General features: G+C 44.3%; 1 protein-coding gene across 1 annotated transcript in view; it reads right to left on the bottom strand.

Annotated features, from left to right (window-relative positions):
• Positions 1-18178, bottom strand: part of GRK5 (G protein-coupled receptor kinase 5) — a 186265-nt gene extending 168087 nt beyond the window's left edge. The window contains exon 1 of the mRNA XM_090278682.1: positions 17918-18178. Within this exon, the coding sequence (XP_090134808.1) occupies positions 17918-17969 (52 nt within the window). The 5' untranslated portion in view covers positions 17970-18178. The remainder of the gene's footprint in view (positions 1-17917) is intronic.

Below are 18178 nucleotides of genomic sequence, written 5' to 3'. Positions count from 1 at the left end.
GCTCATTTAGCATCACCACCTCTGCAGCCAGATCCAGTGTCTTCTCACTCTGCTAGTATGAGGGTCCTCTGTTCAAAAACGCTCAGTGGCCCCATTTTGCCTAGAAGTTTAACTCCTGACTTCTCAGCCTGGCATTCAGAGGCCTCACCATATGACAGTCCGCTTCTCCAGCCTTCCTGTTCCCCGTCTACTTCTCCGTGCTCCGGGCGAACACCACCTCACACTCTGTCAACCACAGTCACCACCATTTGGCTCCGTCCTCTCCCCAGCCAGGGACCCCCTGTCCCCACAGCACTCTGCCCTGGAGCCTCTGAGGTGAAACTCTTCCCCACAACACGGGCTTTAGGATCAAATCCAGGCTCCGTTGCTTACCTGCTGCACAGCCCTGGGCAAGCGCATTAGCCTCCCTGTCAGATTTGTCCTGTGCAGATGACAACCCATAGCTCATCAGATGGTAATGAAAAATACGTCTCTAGAAAGCTCGCTTCACAGAGCCTGCAGCCCCGTAAGGGCTCTGTTAATAGTGGCGTCACACTACCAGTCACCAGCCTTCAAGGCCCAGCTCAGATGACACCTCTCTCTGAAGCCTGTACTGACCCCCTGCCCATCAAGACTGCCTCTGTACTTATATTCCACATTATAATGTCGGTGGCCATGTGCCTGTCGCTCCCCCAACTAGACTGGCACTTCTGGGAACAGAGGAGCGGTCTCTTTCATCCTCGCGGTCCTGCAACACCTCTGCTGCCATTCTGCACGCGGAGCGCCTGATCACGTCGGGGAGGTGGGCTCCCTCCAATGGCACGCCTCCCACTGCGCTCCCACTCGTGAGCTGGTCAGGAGCTCACTGGGCGGAGCTGACGGGAATCCAGTCCCCACTGGCCACATCCTGGTTTCAGGAGTCCAGACAGACAGGGTCTCCCTCTTCCTCAACTCCCCAGCTTGTCAAACAAGAGGCAGCCTGCTCACCTCCCACAACCGTCACATGAGGACGGTAAAAGAAGCCCATGGCGGTGCTTACCGTTAAAGCAAACACACGGCGCCTGCACACCCAGGGCAGCAGGATGGTCCCATTCTCTGTTCCCGTCCCCCGCTGCTCACCTCCAACATTGCCACCCAGAGGCGTTGCCTGCTTTATGCACCAAACCTCACGGTAAAGGAACTGAAGCTTTTCCCAAAACCCCAATCCATACTTAAAAGACAAAGGTATGCCACCATGTCGTGGAGTCCAAAAAGGGTGCTAGGCACCCCAAGGCCTTTATTACACAGGCTCAATCAAGCCAGAGTTAATTAATGAATGCGTCCAAGGAGAAGTTTCAAGAATCATTTAGGCAAGATGGCTGCAATAATCTTAAGACTTCCCACTGTGAAGTGTTAAGGATAACCCTTGGTAAGATCCAGAGGGCTTGGCATGTTTATTTTTTTAAAGGATTCTATTTCTTTATGGTCCCATGCAGTGGCCTTACATTTACATGGCACAGATTGTCTCTGCACACCACCGCCCCCAAATAAAAATATCTTTGTTTTACTGATTCTAAGTGTAACGTAGGCTCACAGTAGAAAATCCAAGCTTCCCTAACCTCTGTTCGCTGCGTTATGATCATCTCTCTGTGTCAGTAAGAATAGATCGCCATACTTCTTAATGGCTATATATGAGTTTATTATTTGAATATGCCAAAATTCACTTTATCAATCTTCTACTTATGGTCATTGAAATTTTTTCCAATTTCTCTTTATTATAAACAAGTTCTAAACAACCTCCTGCAAATCATTAGTACACTGATTTTTCCTTAAAAACTAAAATCTTAGACGCTCCATTCCTAAGGCCAAGGGTTACACAGTTTTAAGTCTTTTGATGTGTCTATTGTCAAACTGTTCTTGAGAAAGACTTATCAATTTACACTCCTATCAGCAATGGGAGAATAATGTTTGAAAGAAGTTATTTACCCATATTTCCTTACCCAAGGATTATCAATGTCTAATTTTTACCAATCTAAAATTTTGTATATATATATAAGATTCTGCTTACTAGTGAGATTGAGCATCTTTTCATGAGTAGTAATCCCTGCTTACTGTCTATTTGATTAGTACCCTCTTTTTTCCCCTAGAAACAACCTCCCCACTTACTACCCCCGGCCTCTCTGGCTATAACCGGAGTCACCATGTTCTTTTAACTTCATCCCTATGACCTGCAATCTACAATCCATGGTAATCATTCCAGAGCTATCCACTGACACAAGACAGGCCAAAGGGGGTCACTACCTAGGATTTTCCAAATCAGAATTGGGGAGGGAAAAACCAGTCTTCTCTCTGCTGGTGGAAGCTGTAAGATGTGAAATATTTCCCCATCAGACAGAGAAAGTAGTGAGAAAATATGAAGTTGGTAGATGGAGAGAAGCAGGTGAGGGCAATGAGGAATGCTGGTAGGTTTATGTCCCAGGTGACAGGGGTTCCAAGGCCATCCTGGTGCCCCTGAGGGCCTTGCAAGATACCCCAGTCTCTTCCCAGATGAGTTCTCATATGTCCATACTGGTCCAGATGGAATTTCTCCCACTTGCGGCCAAGACTCCTGCCTAGTTAATAGGTCCTCTTCACTGCTCTTTCTTCCTTTGTGAATTCCCTCTTCTCATACTTTCCTCCCTTCTCTACTGGGTGTTCCCTCTTTCTGATTGCTTTTTATGAGAGTGTCTTACATATTGAGGCTATTTTCCCAGCTTGTCACTGACTTTTAACTTTTGTCATGATCTTTTCTTGGATAACTTTTATTTTGCAATGTCAAATACATCCATCTTTTTTCTTATGACTGCACCCCCAAACTATAAGAAACAGTCACCTGCATTTTCTTCTAGAATGTTTATAGTTTAGTTTTTAAAACTCTAAATCTTTAATGACTCTAATTATTTTTAGTTAGTATTAAAATATCGAACACTGTATCTTTCCCAAGGATTAGTTAGCCAGTTACCTCAACACTATTTTCTGCATAAACCATCCTTTTCCCATTGATCTGAAATGCTTCCTTTATTACATACTAATTTTTTACATACACTTGTGTATTTGCATCTAGACTTTCTGTTTCATTCATATGCTTTATTTGGTCTCTAAACATTAGGGCATTGTCCCTATATGATGATAAAGATACAGAAAGACTAAGTTACCAGCCTTGGGACCTCAGACAAATCAGCTGCAAAGCAAGGACAGAATCCAAATCGCCAGTCTCCACCTTTCACCACTTCCAGCTGTAGAAAACTTACAGCAGGAGAGAATCACCAGGCCTCTTAGCATCATCCTTGACTATGAAATATTTATCACCAGTCAAGATAAGGCAGACATCTAAACCAAAAGAATGAAGTTGCAGGCGAATGAAGAAGTGGGTCAGGATTTGCCAGGAACCCACAAGAATGCTGGTGCTGCCCATTCCCACCCCTACCCTCTTCCCCGTGGGCAACACCGACCCCAGCCACAAACCTTCAAAAGCAGGGGATGCTTATCAATCTCTAACTCCTTAAGGGATGCCTCCAGGTCCACATGACGATGCTTCCCCTCACTCATGTCTAGATGGAAAATTCTTACATTTTCTCAACAATATTGACATTGTTTTCTTTGGCCAGACAGAGCACTGTGTATTTTTAAACTTTCCAGGAAGGCTGTTTATTAAGATAATACAGTACAGAACAATCAAACTGTTTATTTTTGACTTTTGATTTAATTTTCCTTTCTATAATCCACTAAATAAAATACTAGAATCATGAATTTGCCTTTCTTAGATTGCAGGCATCAGTTGCATTAGCAGCAGCGAGGTTCTTTCCTGTTTGTTTCTATTACACTCATAACCCCTCCCAGCTCTAATCCTTTACTTGGGGTAATTTTCACTTTAATGTGTAATGCCTGCTCTTCAAATTAACATCAAATCTTATATGAAATACCTACAGTTGAATTACTATCAGTGAAAAATGAACCGGCAAATTTTCAAGATCTAAAGGGTGAAAAGCACTCAAGAAATCACCTGGGCCAAGGTACACATTTATACAACTGAAACAAAATTTGGCTCAGAGAGGTCAGGCGACACGCCTAAGCTCACACAGCATGTTAGTGGCACATTCTCCCTTCCCTGCAACCTTTTCACTACAAGCATTAATAGAGCTTTCAATGGGAAGTGAAATATCTTGGCTCGGTGCATTTAACAGCTAGATAAGATATATTACCTTGAAAAGAACAAGAAAGTGGGTGTCTTGACCCCACCTCTGGGAAGTTATTAAACAACTACGTCCTTGAGCTTTGCCAGATATTAGCAATACCACGTTCTCATCTGCTAGCAGATTCTAACTCTAGGTTGAATGCATCTGTCACTCGACTGTGATGGGCAATGAAAGCACTGACCTGACCAAGGTTCTGGTTTTGATTCTACAGTGGGTGTCACTGCTGTCTTCTAATATTAGAAGGACCCCCTCAGCAAAGGGTAGTGCATTTATTCTGGAGGCCTCCAAAGAGCAGGGGCAGCACTTGATGGGTGAGTACTGCACCAGACATACTGGGGCTTGACTTGCAGGCCTCGGTTTACCATTAGTATTTGGCGAGACCCCGGGAGATACAAGGAAAAAAAAAATCTTGGTCCCAGTCCTTGAGGAGTTTGCAATTTGGCGGGTGAAGCAGGAGGCCTAAGAAAATTTCTTTTTTAAATCCAGCGGTTCAAAATGGGATGGGCTGTTCGAGTTCCCAACACTAGAAAGATCTGAGTGGAGGGCAGAAACCAATCACCAGGGAAGCTGCAGAGGATCCTGTTTGGGGAACCAGGTTGGAGCCGAGTCTCCAAGATCTTCTCAGAAGACAGTCAGAAAATCTTCAGAGCAGTGGTTCCTATGCCTGGCCGATCCTGAGGTATTTTTACAATAAAATAGAGTTCCAGGTGCTACCTGTGAATTTCTGACTCAAAAACATCACGGTCAGGGCTTTGTGTTACGAGTTACATTGTATCCCCCCAAATAGAATTACGTTGAAGCCCTAACCCATTTGGAAATAGGGTCTTTACAGAGGTGATTCGGTTAAAATGAGGTCGTTAGGGTGGGCCCTAACTCAATGACTGTGTCCTAAAAGGAGGAGATCTGGACATAGAGACAGGCACGGAGAGAGGGAAGGCTGCGTGGAGAGACCCAGGGAGATGACAGCCATCTATCAGCCAAGGAACACCGGCTGCCACCAGAAGCCAGGAGAGGGGCCTGGGAGAGATACTTCCCAGCACCTTCAGAGGGAGCTGGAAGGCAATAAATGTCTGTAGTTCTAAGCTGCCCATTTGGTGGCACTTTGCAGCCCTAGGTGCCATAGAAAACAGATGCTGCTTGGGAACCGGTAATGGAGCTGCTAGAGGAGAACAGAGGGAAATCCAGGCTGGGACAGGGCCTGCTTTAAAGGCTGCCTCTGCTCCAGGCCTGAACTCTGCCTCCCATGTGGGCTTCCTGGGGTCCTCAGACCCCTTCTCTGGAGAAGAAAGGAACTGGCCTCAAGGAGGCAGAGCTCCTTCCTGCACGCTGAGATGACAGGGAGCCCACAGCCATGTTCGGACTAATCATCCAATTAACCGGCAGCCGTGCTCAGTCTGATCTCTCTGCTGCTTCCAGGCAGTGTAAGCCAAGAAAGCTACGAATGCTTCCAGGAAGAAAATGCCACTCCCTCCTCCAATGCTTACAAAAATGCTGCAGACCCCAGGCTCTGAACCGCGCCCTCCTGCCCAGCTTCTCTCAGAGGGAGACAGAATGGGGTGGCAGGGCTGGTGACTTCTATTGTGCTGTACTGCTTTTATTTGCACCATTGGTTCTCAAGGCTCAGAGAACCCTCCCATAAGTAAATCACATGCAAACTCTCAGTCAAAGCAGTTTCCACCCTGGCTGGGTGGCTCAGCTTAGAGCGTTGCCCCAATACAACAAGGTTGCATCCTCGGTCAGGGCACATGCAAGAATGAATCAGCCACTGAATGCATAAACATGAGGAACAACTCTCAACTCTCTGTCTCTGTCTCTCTCTCTCCCTTCCTCTCCCCATAATCAATAAATAAAAAATAAATTAAAAGCAGTTACCAATGGAAGAACCCACAGAGGAGAATGTTGTGCCCAATAAAAGACCAGATCAAGCTCTGGCCAGGTGGCTCAGTTAGTTGGAGCATCATCCCATAAACCAAAAGGTTTGGGGTTTGATTCCCAGCCAGGGCACATACCTAGGTTGCAGGTTCAAGCCCTGGTCAGGGTGCATATGGGAGGCAACCAATTGATCGATGTTTCTCTCTCACATAGATATTCTCTCTCTCTCTCTCTCTCTCTCTCTCTCTCTCTCTCTCTCTCTCTCAAATTAATAAACAACAACAAAAAATTCAAGTCAATATTAAAAAAAGACAGGAGCAAAAGACATGACAGAAAACCAACCCCAGCACATGCAGCACCTCTGAGAGATTTAGGAACAGGCACCCCTTCCCCAAGACACATTTACGGTGCCTCCCTAGCGACGCGCAATGTACAACCAAACATGAAAGTCCCCCCAGGTGGGAAAAGACACAACGGGCCAGCACTAGAGGAGGATGGGGGGGAAGCGGTTCCTTGCTTTGTGTCCTTGGAGAAGCACTTCACCTCTCTGAGTCTGATTTCTCTCTTTCTGAAACTGAAACAGTAATAAACACAGCTGCCAGGTCTGGGCTATGGCAACGATCAAAGGAGAAAGATATGGGATGTCTGTACAGAGCTGCGGGCTTGTTATCTGCACTCCTGTTCACTGCCAATGTACACAGTCATAACCCAGGGGCAATTACACCGTCACTGCCAAACAAAATCTTCGACTGAGCCTGAATATCATACAAAAGATGACTGAACCCTCAGAGGTGGAGAGAGAGGGGGGTGTCAAATCCCAAGCGTTTCAAAAATGTCACATGTCCTCATACGCATCATGTGCCTTCCTCATGAGATAATATACTTTATACGTCTCTAGGGTCACAATTACATTTCAGAAATTATCACTAATCTTCCCAAAGAGGGGAGCGGGGAAAGAAAAGGGAGAATGCTATTAAACAGATACCACCATTGGGAGAAAGAACAAACAAACTAAAAGTCTTTAAATAAATGTATGAAGATGTTATAAAATGGGTAGCATATTCCTACAACGTTTACATTGGAAAATTGGAAAACCTAAGTCGCTCACTATAGAGGGGTTTGGTGAAGTATTTTATTAAACTAGTGTACGACATTGAAGACGTAGACCCCTACAGAACAACGCATTGGGGTCTGCTGGAAAACACTCAGCGTTCCATTGACCCAACACTCCATTTCCAAAGTCTTTCACAATTCTTCCTGACGCCCATCCATTTCATGGGAAACATAAATACAGATACAAGAAGGCTCTACAAAATACTGCTGACTGAAAACGGCCGCAGAACAGCGTGAAGGGTAGGATCCCACGTGTGTAAAATGCCTCTGTACGATCATACATGCGTATACATAGAAATATGGGAAAACGCCCGCCTAAACACTGCCAGCAATGATCTCCGAGGACTGAAACTGGTAGCAGAGCACAGGGGAGGAGAGATTTTTGACTTTCCTCTTGATGTTTTGCATTGTTGTTTGAATTTTCTTTTGCAAGCATTGTCTGTGCAGAGCTTTGTAAATCTTAAAGATGAGAAGGACTCCTATTGAAGTGTGAGTCATAGCTGCACACTGACGCTTTTTCAAATCTCTCATCTAAGCTAGTATTGACATTCCCAAGGGCTGGTAAGATGACTGCGGGAAGTCACTGTGACAGAGGAGAAAAGAGCCAGGTGGGCCCAGGCTTTGGACTGAGCAGGGTGCTCACAGCAGGGTAAAAGTCATTAACCTCTGACTGTCTGATCCTTCATCTTTAAGAATGGGGAAGACTAAAACACACCTCACAGAAGCCTAAAGATCAAATAAAACAATGGACACCAAGGACAGGTACTTTTTAAATGAGTCTTTTAAAAAGAGGATTGGAGACTCCGATGCTTACCCAATCCTCCTTTCAGAGCCTAGCATGGCGCGAAGTACACAGTAAACACTAACTAAATGCTGGATTTATGACATTGGGGAGGATGCAAAGCCAATGCAGGGCTATTCCCATCAGAATTTTGCTTCCATGAAACCCCCACATTCTCGTATTTTAGGCAGATATTTAGAGCGCAGGGGCCCACCCTGGGTGAATAAAATTATAGGCAGACAAAGTTTCACTCCTAAGTGCTTGCCCAGGAAGAACTTGACTCTGAACAGGCCTCTCAAATCCTCAACCCCCTCCCAGTCATTTCTGAGATGTTTCTAAGCTGTCAAAGGGACTAGCGAGAACACCAGGCACCATGATATAAAACAACTAGTCACCCAACAGTTACCAAAATGTAAACTGAGAAGTGTACCTGAAGTGTACCCTCACCTTGGTAACCCATGAGCCACCGAGGAAATCAGGTTTGTCCTTTTAAAATTTACATTCTGCTATATGTTATCGAGAATTAAGCTTTAATTTTAAGAATCCCTCTAATTGGATACTACTGATGGGAAGACATCTGGGGCAAATATCTAGGCCCAGTGCATTCCATCCCAAGCAATGGTTAGTGGTTTGGAAAATAAGCGTGTGGCAGAATCACCAGTGGTTACTAATTATTATATATCACAGGATTTGGCATCATCCATAAAGCCCAGTCATGTTGGCCTCTTCCTCTTTAGAGAGGATTACAGAATTGACTGTTTAGAAATTTCTTTTCTGAGTTAACATACGTTTTCTTTGTCTTAATTGGATCCAGCCTTCTTGCCCATGAACTGAAAGGCAATTTTTCTGTAACAATTCCATCCTTCAAATGCCAGGTCATCAGCCATTCCTAGGTCTGGAACGATCATTGGTTTGGCTTCCTATTTTCTTTCCATTTTCTCAGCCTTGTCCTAGTAGTGATGTGAAAAGCATGTGAAATTGTGTCCTAAGCTACCTTCAATTTAGCCAAAAAAGGTATGAGTGTTACGGCATAAAACATCTCCTCTGACCCACACAGAGCCTCAGAATTGGGGAGAAGTGTTTGCCCCAAATGTTTGGCCTAATGCAAATATTTACTTCTTCCAAAACAAGTAAAACAAACCACTTCCAAATTGGGGATGGGGGTGGGGGAATTTGCCAGACATTTTTCACAGTTAACATAAACATTTGGAAAACATTTTCCAATTTGCCCTATACCCTTAGTTAATCTTTCTTAACCATGTTGAATCATTTCCTAATTTACCATCTACTGTGACATCAAGACCATTTCTTGAGAATCATACTCTCTCTGCCCCCCATGTAACTTAGATGTAGCATCAGTCAATCGTTTCTAGAAACATTTGTTGAACACCTACTATGTTCCATTCATCTGACAGATACCCTTCCTCACCTGTGACACAATGGGACTTGAGAAAAGTTGGCTCTTGAGACACCCTTTGCCATTCAAGTCAGCAGCCCAATTCTTTGTCCCCATGCCCACATCCCATTTCCCCTAGAGCTTGAGCTCCTTCTCCTGGGATGTTATCTGAGCCTCCCAGCAAGCTCTTCCTGAGTACATGAGCAGACTCTAAGAGGGGGCAGAGCTGTTTCTCCTGGGCCATTTGCTGACCCTCCTCCAGCTTGTTTCCATTTCACAAGTGCTGAGACCATGCCAAGGTGGAATTCCATTTTCAAATGAGGTTTCACAAGACCTTTTATCAGATATGCAGACCAATTACTGCTGGCTGGCTTCTCTCTAGTCTGTAGTTGGGTGATTCTATCCTTCACCCCCTTCCTTCCAGAAGTGGTTAAGTTTGGAGCTTCACCTTCGCTACAGGAACAGATCAAAGACTTGGCTTCCTGTCCCCTCATTACCAGGTGGGGACATCATGCAGCTTCCTCTCCAGCATTTCTTTCGACAGTGACCCCCAAGGAAGTCCACGGTTCTTAAGACTCTCTTGCCTCCTCGTCTGTCTGTCTGTCTGTCTCTCTCTCTCTCTCTCTCACACACGTATACACACATTAGCACACGCCTAAGGTGCCACCCTCAGGCAGAGGTGTTTGAGGGCAAGAATCTCCCAAGGGGTAGCAAGCCCCCAAAGAAGGAGGTCTGGGGGCAGATGTGACTCTCCCAGGCAAACCAATGCCGGCAGGATCTGGCCGGCCCAGTGCCCACATCCTGGCTCTGACAAGGAAAGGTAGTTAGGCCACAGCCAATGACATGTCCCCACCACAGCCATCTGGTTTAACACCTGTCCCTCAGGGGCAATTCTTTGCGTTCTCAAGATTCTCTGCAAGCCCTGCTAGAAGAAGAAAACCAAGAGGCTGACCTTGCTCTTCTGATATGTCAGTATGGGGAAGGAGGTGCGGGGGGAGAGGTGGTGAAGGTAGAAGGTAAATGGGGCTCCAGAAAGGATCACAGCCCTGTATGTGTGCGCACACACGTGCAGGCATGTATGTATACTATACAAATACTCCCCTCTCCTTAATCACAGATTCATTTGAGTGGATGAGCAGTTCTACTTCAAAAGCAGAAACACCTACTGGGAGGATTAATTCACCTGTCAGTCCTCCACAACCTAAAAGGAATGCTTGAACCAACTGCTCTCAAATTGGCACTTACCAGAAAGCAGGGTCTGGAAGGAAAATGATATTCCCACTTTGCCCCTTTCTCCAGGAAATCTGACAGAGACCCCCTTTATCTTCCACAGTGGCAACCTCCAGGGGGCGTTACATTTAGTAACCATACCACCCTGAGAAATGGACATGGCTTTTGGCTGACAACATTACAAGGGAGAGGAAGGATTTATTTTTGAACATTTAAAGGACTTTGGCGGGTGCTCCACAAAAGTCCACAATTCAAGTGACATTGGACAAGTGACTCCCTTTCTTTCATCTTAGTTCCCCACCTGTTAGAGCAGGGAAACCCCTGTCTTGGAAAGTGAAGAACGGATTGGTAGACCGGCTGAGAAGGCTTGGGGTTCAAGGCACCAGCAGTCCTGTGGGCCCTGCCACTTCGTGACACATGACACAGCCATGCTCTTATCTGTTTATCTGTTTCTTCTGCTTTCTGCGGAGACGCCCAAAGTTGCCCAAAGTTGTCCTTTGAGGTTCATTTAATTGCTGCCTTTAAAAAAATATCAACACCCACAGATAACAAATTCTTAGAGACAAGGCAGGCCCTATGGAAATTAGCCTAATTTATTACTGACTTGTCAGAAAGATGTTACCAGTTGGCTCTTTGGCACAATTTCAGATAGAGTTCTCTGCTTGAGACACCAAAGAAACAGCAACTAGTTGTTTTATTGTTTCAAATGTTAGTGTTACTTTCTAAGAGTGCTCTAAATGGGCTATGTTAAGATGTTGCAAATCTCACAGGAAACAGTTTTTAAACTGGGTACAAGAACAGTGTGTTTTGACATCTTTGTGATCTAATTTCAGTCTGTCTTGTTCAAAAGAAATGCAACCTCTTGTAACTGTTTTATCTATTTTCACCCTCATTTTGGAGCGCCTTTCTGAAGTCCATGGGAAGAGCTAATTCTTTTTCATTCTTTCTGTATATTTCCTGTATACACAACTTAATTTTTTTCTTAATGAACTGACAAGTTTGAAACATACTCATATCAGGAGTTTCAAGAAGGAACGTGGGGCTCTGTATGTATCTATAACGCACACTTAATTTGAATCAGGAAAGTCAGTTGCTCAATGTAAGCAAATTTCCCAGGGAGATATGGAAAGAAAAATAAAGGGAATTATGGGTGGCTCACCACCACCACCAGGAGTATCTAGGATTGTCCCGGAAATGAATTTTTTCTCTGGAGTCAGTCCTAATCCCCAACACCACACCCTTCCTGTCTTACCCTCCCCATCCCCAACATTTACCTCTCTCCTTCTCCTTAACCTTCCCCCCAATTGTCATTTAGAAGTTATGGGGTTATCACGCTCATTTACGACGACATGTACTACTCCAAAGTGGCTCTGTCCAAAGGAACTTTCTGCAGTGTTGAGAATGTTCTATATCTGGACAGTCCAACATGGTGGCCACTGGCCTCATAGGACCACTGAGTCCTTGAAATGTGGTTCACATGCTTAAGGAACTGAATTTGTAATTCTAATTAACTTACATATAAATACTCACAAGCTATTGTGTTGGACAGAGAGCACACCTTTAGAGGACTAAATGCCTTTAACCCTTTCAGGACATTGCCAGGGACTGGCTACATCAGAGGACATGCCCAAACCAATCCCAACAAAGAGCCAGAGAGAAAGATGGCCGCCACCACCTTTACTCCAGAACTGTGGCCCATCAACCCCATCCAGCGCACTACCCCCAAAAAACCCACCAAAGCTCTGCCTGGAAGACACCAACCACTGCAACCCAGTTTCCTCTTGGATCTTGTTGTTCCGGTCAAAGGGTCTTCTTGCCATTGTTTATCACGGTTTCCATTTGTAGGAAATGACTTTCATAAAAACACAGTGTCTTGGAAAATTAGCAGTTATCTTCCAGATTCGGGCCTACCCCTCAAGTAGGGACTTTGAATTAGCCTTAAAGCATATTTTAGTCCTGCAGATTATTGTCCAGTTTCTAGGTGCAGCAGAGACACTACCATGTACCCAGCTGAGCAGGTCAAACCATAGTCAGCTTCAGGTCTTTGGCGGGGAAAAAAACCTAGTTTTACTCATATTAGATTTGCCAGTTTAAGAGCCTAAGAATACAATGCTGCCCAATTCCATCTCTTCACCTACTTCTAGCTGCATCTTCCCAAGGCTGACATCAAAAATGTCACTTCCCACAGTGTCTTTCAACAAACAGCGTTGAATGAATGAATGAATGAATTTACCTTTGTAAGAATTTCAGAAGACAATTTAAGAACGGTTTCCTCAAAACGAGAAATTAAGGGGGCGTGGGGACACAGGGTCTAGTCAGGAAGTAGCTGCTTTCTCTTTAAAAGATAGCATGATTTAACAAAACGGGGTGCTTCCTCCAGTGTTTAGATGCTACTAAATAGAACAATATGTTTTCACCCTAAAAAGATAAAATTTAAACAAGCTTGACTTATTGATTAAAATATTTTCAACATTTATGTTTTTAACTACAATATTTCACTGAAATATGACAGAATGTGTTTTAAAGTAGAAATCACTCCTATTATTTAAGGTCACATAATCCATGTTAATCACCTAAAAATCACATCTTAAATCCCTTGTCTTCCCTCTGCTATTCTGACGTGAGGTGTGGGGGCTAGAGGCAGCAAGGCTGAAGAAATTCCTAGTTTCCTTATCTTTGTGTCACCTATTTGTGGTCACTTTCTATTCTTTCCTCGAGTTTCATGAGCTATGGCAGGAATATCTTTTTTTATTTCAAAAATGTATAGATATTATAATACTTTACCTTGAGCCACAATAAACTGGCAACAAATATTAACTTTAAATATTGTCTGCAGTCTTGGGTGGCTTCCTAAGAACACTGGAAACTGCCAGGTATGAGTTGAATGCCCTTGGAAAAGGTGAATTTGGTCTTATGTTGAGCTCTTTCCTGAAATTCACTTGGACATTACGGAAGTATACAGCCGAGACCCACAAGGTAACATTTAGCAAGCCACGACAAGAGTGACAGCTTCTGAGGACATAATTTAAACAAGGATTAGTTCAGGCACTGCAAGAATCAAGCCTTCTTTTGGAGTTTAGGATCTGACAAGAAGCAGCTAAGCTCTTGAAAGATGAGAGTCTTGTGGGCATTTAACTGATGATTGTAAAAACAGGCAACTGGATTAATTAAAATCATCACTTGAACTCTTTCTGTAAGAGAGCAAGGCCTTCTGAAAACATTGTTTTTGGTTTCTCTACAAGGCAGTTTCATTTAACGGCACTGCACGTCATAGGCCAGGCAGCCCTTACACACGCCCTGAGCTGCCTACGCCAGGATGAAAGCTGTTGCTCTGCTGTGTGAACTTGGGGTGCGAGGGAAAGAGGGAGGGGGGAGGCCTGGGCTTTCAGCCCTGCTGTGGAATGCTGAGTCTGTCCAACCAAGGCCTGCCCCTCACTGGCTGGATGCAGTTCCCTCTCTCCTCCTCCCCTCCCTAGCCTCTGCGAGCCCCTAGCTTCACCTCTGCCCACATCCTCAATCTTGATCATCAAGCCAACAAGTCACTGAGTTATCTGAGGAAATGGTTCTCGAATATTCTGGTTTTCAGCAATTGTGATCAATGGCAAAGTCATTATGCTTCCGACAACTCAGTTGCTGTACTCAGTGTCTGCTAGAATCATGCTCAGCAAACTGTGATCAATATTCCCTCTGCTACTTTTATTGATCACATATGACTACTGACTGCTGGCCTGCGGAGAAAAGAAAGGTGGGCCCCTGCAAAATTTCTTCTCACCACTGTTCACTCAGGAGTGAGGCTAGAATATGAGAAAAACAAAAACTTTCACTGCAACAACTAAAAAAGAAACACACAAAAGGCACTCTGCGAATACTCTCCCACTACTATTGTTTCAGCACTAGCTAGCTTGCCAATTTTCTGAGATTCTGAAATGTAAATAAATAGGTAGATAGAGCTAGTCTGAGCTTAATCACTGAGCTCAACTCCATAAACTGGCATGAATTCAGTCCCAACTTCTTTCTTTTTTTCCTTAACCACTTTTTAGGAGAGTAACCTAAGTTCCCAAGAGTGACCAAGCTGGTGTTTTCTCATGAGACCAAGATAAATAAACAGAATACATTTGGGTGCTTTAAAATTTTGAACCCAGATCTCGATCTTTTCTTATTTCAAAACAACTGTCAAAAAGGTGCAATGTGCTTGTTACGTTTTCTAATTACTAACAATGAATCATTTTCACTCTAATATGCTTATAGATTTTCTATTTTATTGCTATATTCATGTTTTCCACTTTATACATGTTTTATTATGGTAAGAATCTGAATTTACAATGAATTTAAAAGTCATCTGCCTTTCAGAATGCATAATAAAAACAAAAGATAAGCCCCCAAATTACCCACCAACATGGACAACTACAAATTCCTTTATAGCATTTGCAAAGTGTGTCTGTGTTTCTTCAAGGTCTGTTTCTCTGTTGTTTGGAATAAATGTGACTTTTACTTGAAAGTAACATTTCAGATTGTTTACAATATATTTTGTTAAGTGATCTAAATTAAATTTCACATTCACCAATTATATTTCTCATCTGTAACCATTCACAAGAATCTCCAAGTAAGAAGTGTTTTTAAATATTCCAAACAACAGGTTTTTTTTTAAGATACTATATAATTTCACATTAGTTATTTCACTAAATTGACTAGAACTTTCATTCCTGAATGTTTGGATAATGTAATTATTTGCAGGATTATTTAATTTAAAAGAATGACTTCAAATATATAAGAACCAAAAAGAGAAAAATAAATTGCTTTTATTTCTATAAGCTTCCACGCTAATTAGAATATGTGCTCAAATTTTTAATAAAGATCCAACAAGAAAGAAATGAGAACACTTAAAATCATGGTTTCTGCTTAGACAACAGAGAGAAAGGGGGGGGGAGAAATGCAAATTTAAAAATGAAGTTTCTATGTAAGTGATTAATTTTTCTCACTCCTGTGTCAGCCTCTCCATTTCCTTCCAGGCAAGACCCTTTCCATTTCAAAGACATCCTCAAGAGCTACTTTCTCACCATGAGATGACCACCAAACACTCTTAAGAGAAATTTTTTAAAGGCTCTAAAAGGACAAGGAAATGTAAGGCACATTATTGAGCACTTTTAATCACAATAATTTCATCATTCCATATAACCCTCCAGCCGGCAGGCTCTTCCTCCCCTAAGGTTCTAAAAAAAAAAAATTTTTTTTTAAATAAGATATTGTCTATTACAATTTCAGTTATTGTCATCATTCTTCCAATTGAAAAAAAAAAGTTTTTTGTTAACCTAACAATCAAAATATCAGGCGGTGAATTCATTTCAGTGAGAAACAAACTGGGGAGACCAATTTGAGGGAGAAAATTGGTAACACTTTGCTCACTCCAAGCAAAACATTTAAAAAGAAGCAACGAAGTGCGAAGGGAAGGGAAATGCGTGCCCCAGGCAAAGGAACATGTGGAGCAGCAAAGCTCGGGAGCAGAATTCCCCGGACATCAGCAGAAACCAGTGAAACTTACAAAACCTCCAGCACCATCTTATCCAGCGACTTACCAAGAATTAATTTCAGAATGTAGGGAGGGAGACAAACTTTCCCAGCCCCGAGTCCTGACATGTACAACCAAATCCCAGCACTAGGTGGCGGCTCCAACGGCTGTGAGCGCGGACGTGGGGGGAACGGGCTGGCTCTCCGCCCCCCTCACCCCGCCCGGGCTTCTTCCCCTCCAGGACGCACTGCCCTGTCCAGGGGAGAGCCCACCAACCCCACCTTTATCCGGCTCACTATAATTTCGACTAGGCAAAAAGAAAAAAAAAAAAAAATCAGGCCCTAGAACCTCAAGTTGCCAAGTACCAGCCTCTCCTACAAATCTGTTCGCACACCAAAGCTGAGCATTGAAGGCGGTGGTGGGGGATCTACCTGCATATTTTAAACTCCGCTGGGGTTTTCAAAGCAAACCTTCCAGACAGCTGCGTTAGGCTGCTTTAGAGCGACAAGTGACGACCACATTACGACGTGAATGCTGGGCTGCACTGCTGGGCTGTGCATCACCCAACCCGCATAGTGTGTACAGAGCCACAAGGTGATGGAACCGGCTGGATAAACATAAGTCGTTTAATGGCTGGCCAAAAATTCTTCCTTCATTCATCAAAGTGGGTGAATGAAAATATTAAGAAGTAGGTATGGCATTTTCGTGGGCTGCTCCCGAGTATCCTTCTGAAGTCAAGACCTCACTTAGGCTGCCTTCTGAAACCTTGGGTGTCAAATGAAGCCTCCTCCCATGAAAGGGAAAAACCACTTCCCCATTTAATAAAAAGGCTGCACGCCAGAGCTCAAATCTTGGTAAAAAAGATGTTACATAAATTCCAGGTGTTCCTAAATATGTATGTTTACAGGCACACGATCATTTCAGGAACCATCTGAGCTTCTGGGCCACTTTTTCCTCCCATCTCTAGGAAGCTACAAAACGTGTGTTTATAGCTTTGACTTTAGGATCTTACCCGCTCCATTTAGACATTTCCTGCCAGCTAAATGCAGGAAATGTACTGATTTGCACCCAAAACGCATTTAAGCACCGGAACCCTTACCTTTATTTTCTTCACTGAGTCAAAAATCAAACAATTCAGTTACCGCCCCTCCCCGCCAAAAAATAAAGGGGGGGGGGACCACCTCTGAAATTTTGAATTATTTTCTAGGTGATCTGTACAGCCATCCTCTCGTTATTCTAGGAACAGGCTAATTCCTCAACATCTTACTTTGCCTTTAAAAGGCTTCCTTCCACACGACGGGATTTCCCTAAGAAACATTCCCAGCGGATGGTTTCCAGCAAGAGCCTGTATCAACTCAGCCTGCGCAAGCAAAGACTTGGCTTCTGCTAATTCCAACCGCCCCCCCCACACACACACACACACAAAACAATTCACACTCATAGAAACATCCCGGGCCGGGCCGACTCGAAAGCTATTTTATTTGCATGTTTCATGTTTGCCCATCTCTTCCTGAATGAATGCTTTTCCAACTGCCCTTTTCAACAGCTGCCGCGATGTCTGTAAGGTTAGAGCAGGAAACTGGGGGATATTTTAGCATCCTAACCCCTGTAACCTCGATGTTTCTCCTTCTCTACCCAAGTCCAGATTTTCTGAGCCCAAGGGCAGGAAGCCCGAAGCGTTTGCAGAGTAGCTCTCGGAGGTGTCCTGCACGCTACCAACTCACTGCGGGCATCCTGCACACACACGCCCCAGCCCACACGCCGCCCGACACCCGCACCCCGGCCCGCGGCGAATGAGCCAGGCACGCACCAGCCCTGCCTCTTACCTTCCCTGGCTTTCAACAAGACCGTGTTGGCCACGATGTTTTCCAGCTCCATTGACAGTCGGCGGTCAGCGAGGGAGCCGGCCGGCGGGGCTGTCAGCGCCTGGGGGTGCTGCCGCTGCTGCTGCCGCTGCTTGGGCTAACGCCGCTGCTGCCGGAGCCGGAGCCGGGATCCGGGATCCCGCCTTTCCTACTGCATTATTCCTGCTCCTATCCTTCGGAGTTTTCCCCCTCTGCAAAGAGGAGCCGCCGCCGCCGCTTCTT

Source organism: Furipterus horrens, unplaced genomic scaffold, assembly GCF_987537825.1.
Source record: "Furipterus horrens unplaced genomic scaffold, mFurHor1.1.pri manual_scaffold_5, whole genome shotgun sequence".
Lineage (NCBI taxonomy): Eukaryota > Metazoa > Chordata > Mammalia > Chiroptera > Furipteridae > Furipterus > Furipterus horrens.
This window is presented reverse-complemented; position numbering and strand designations above follow the sequence as displayed.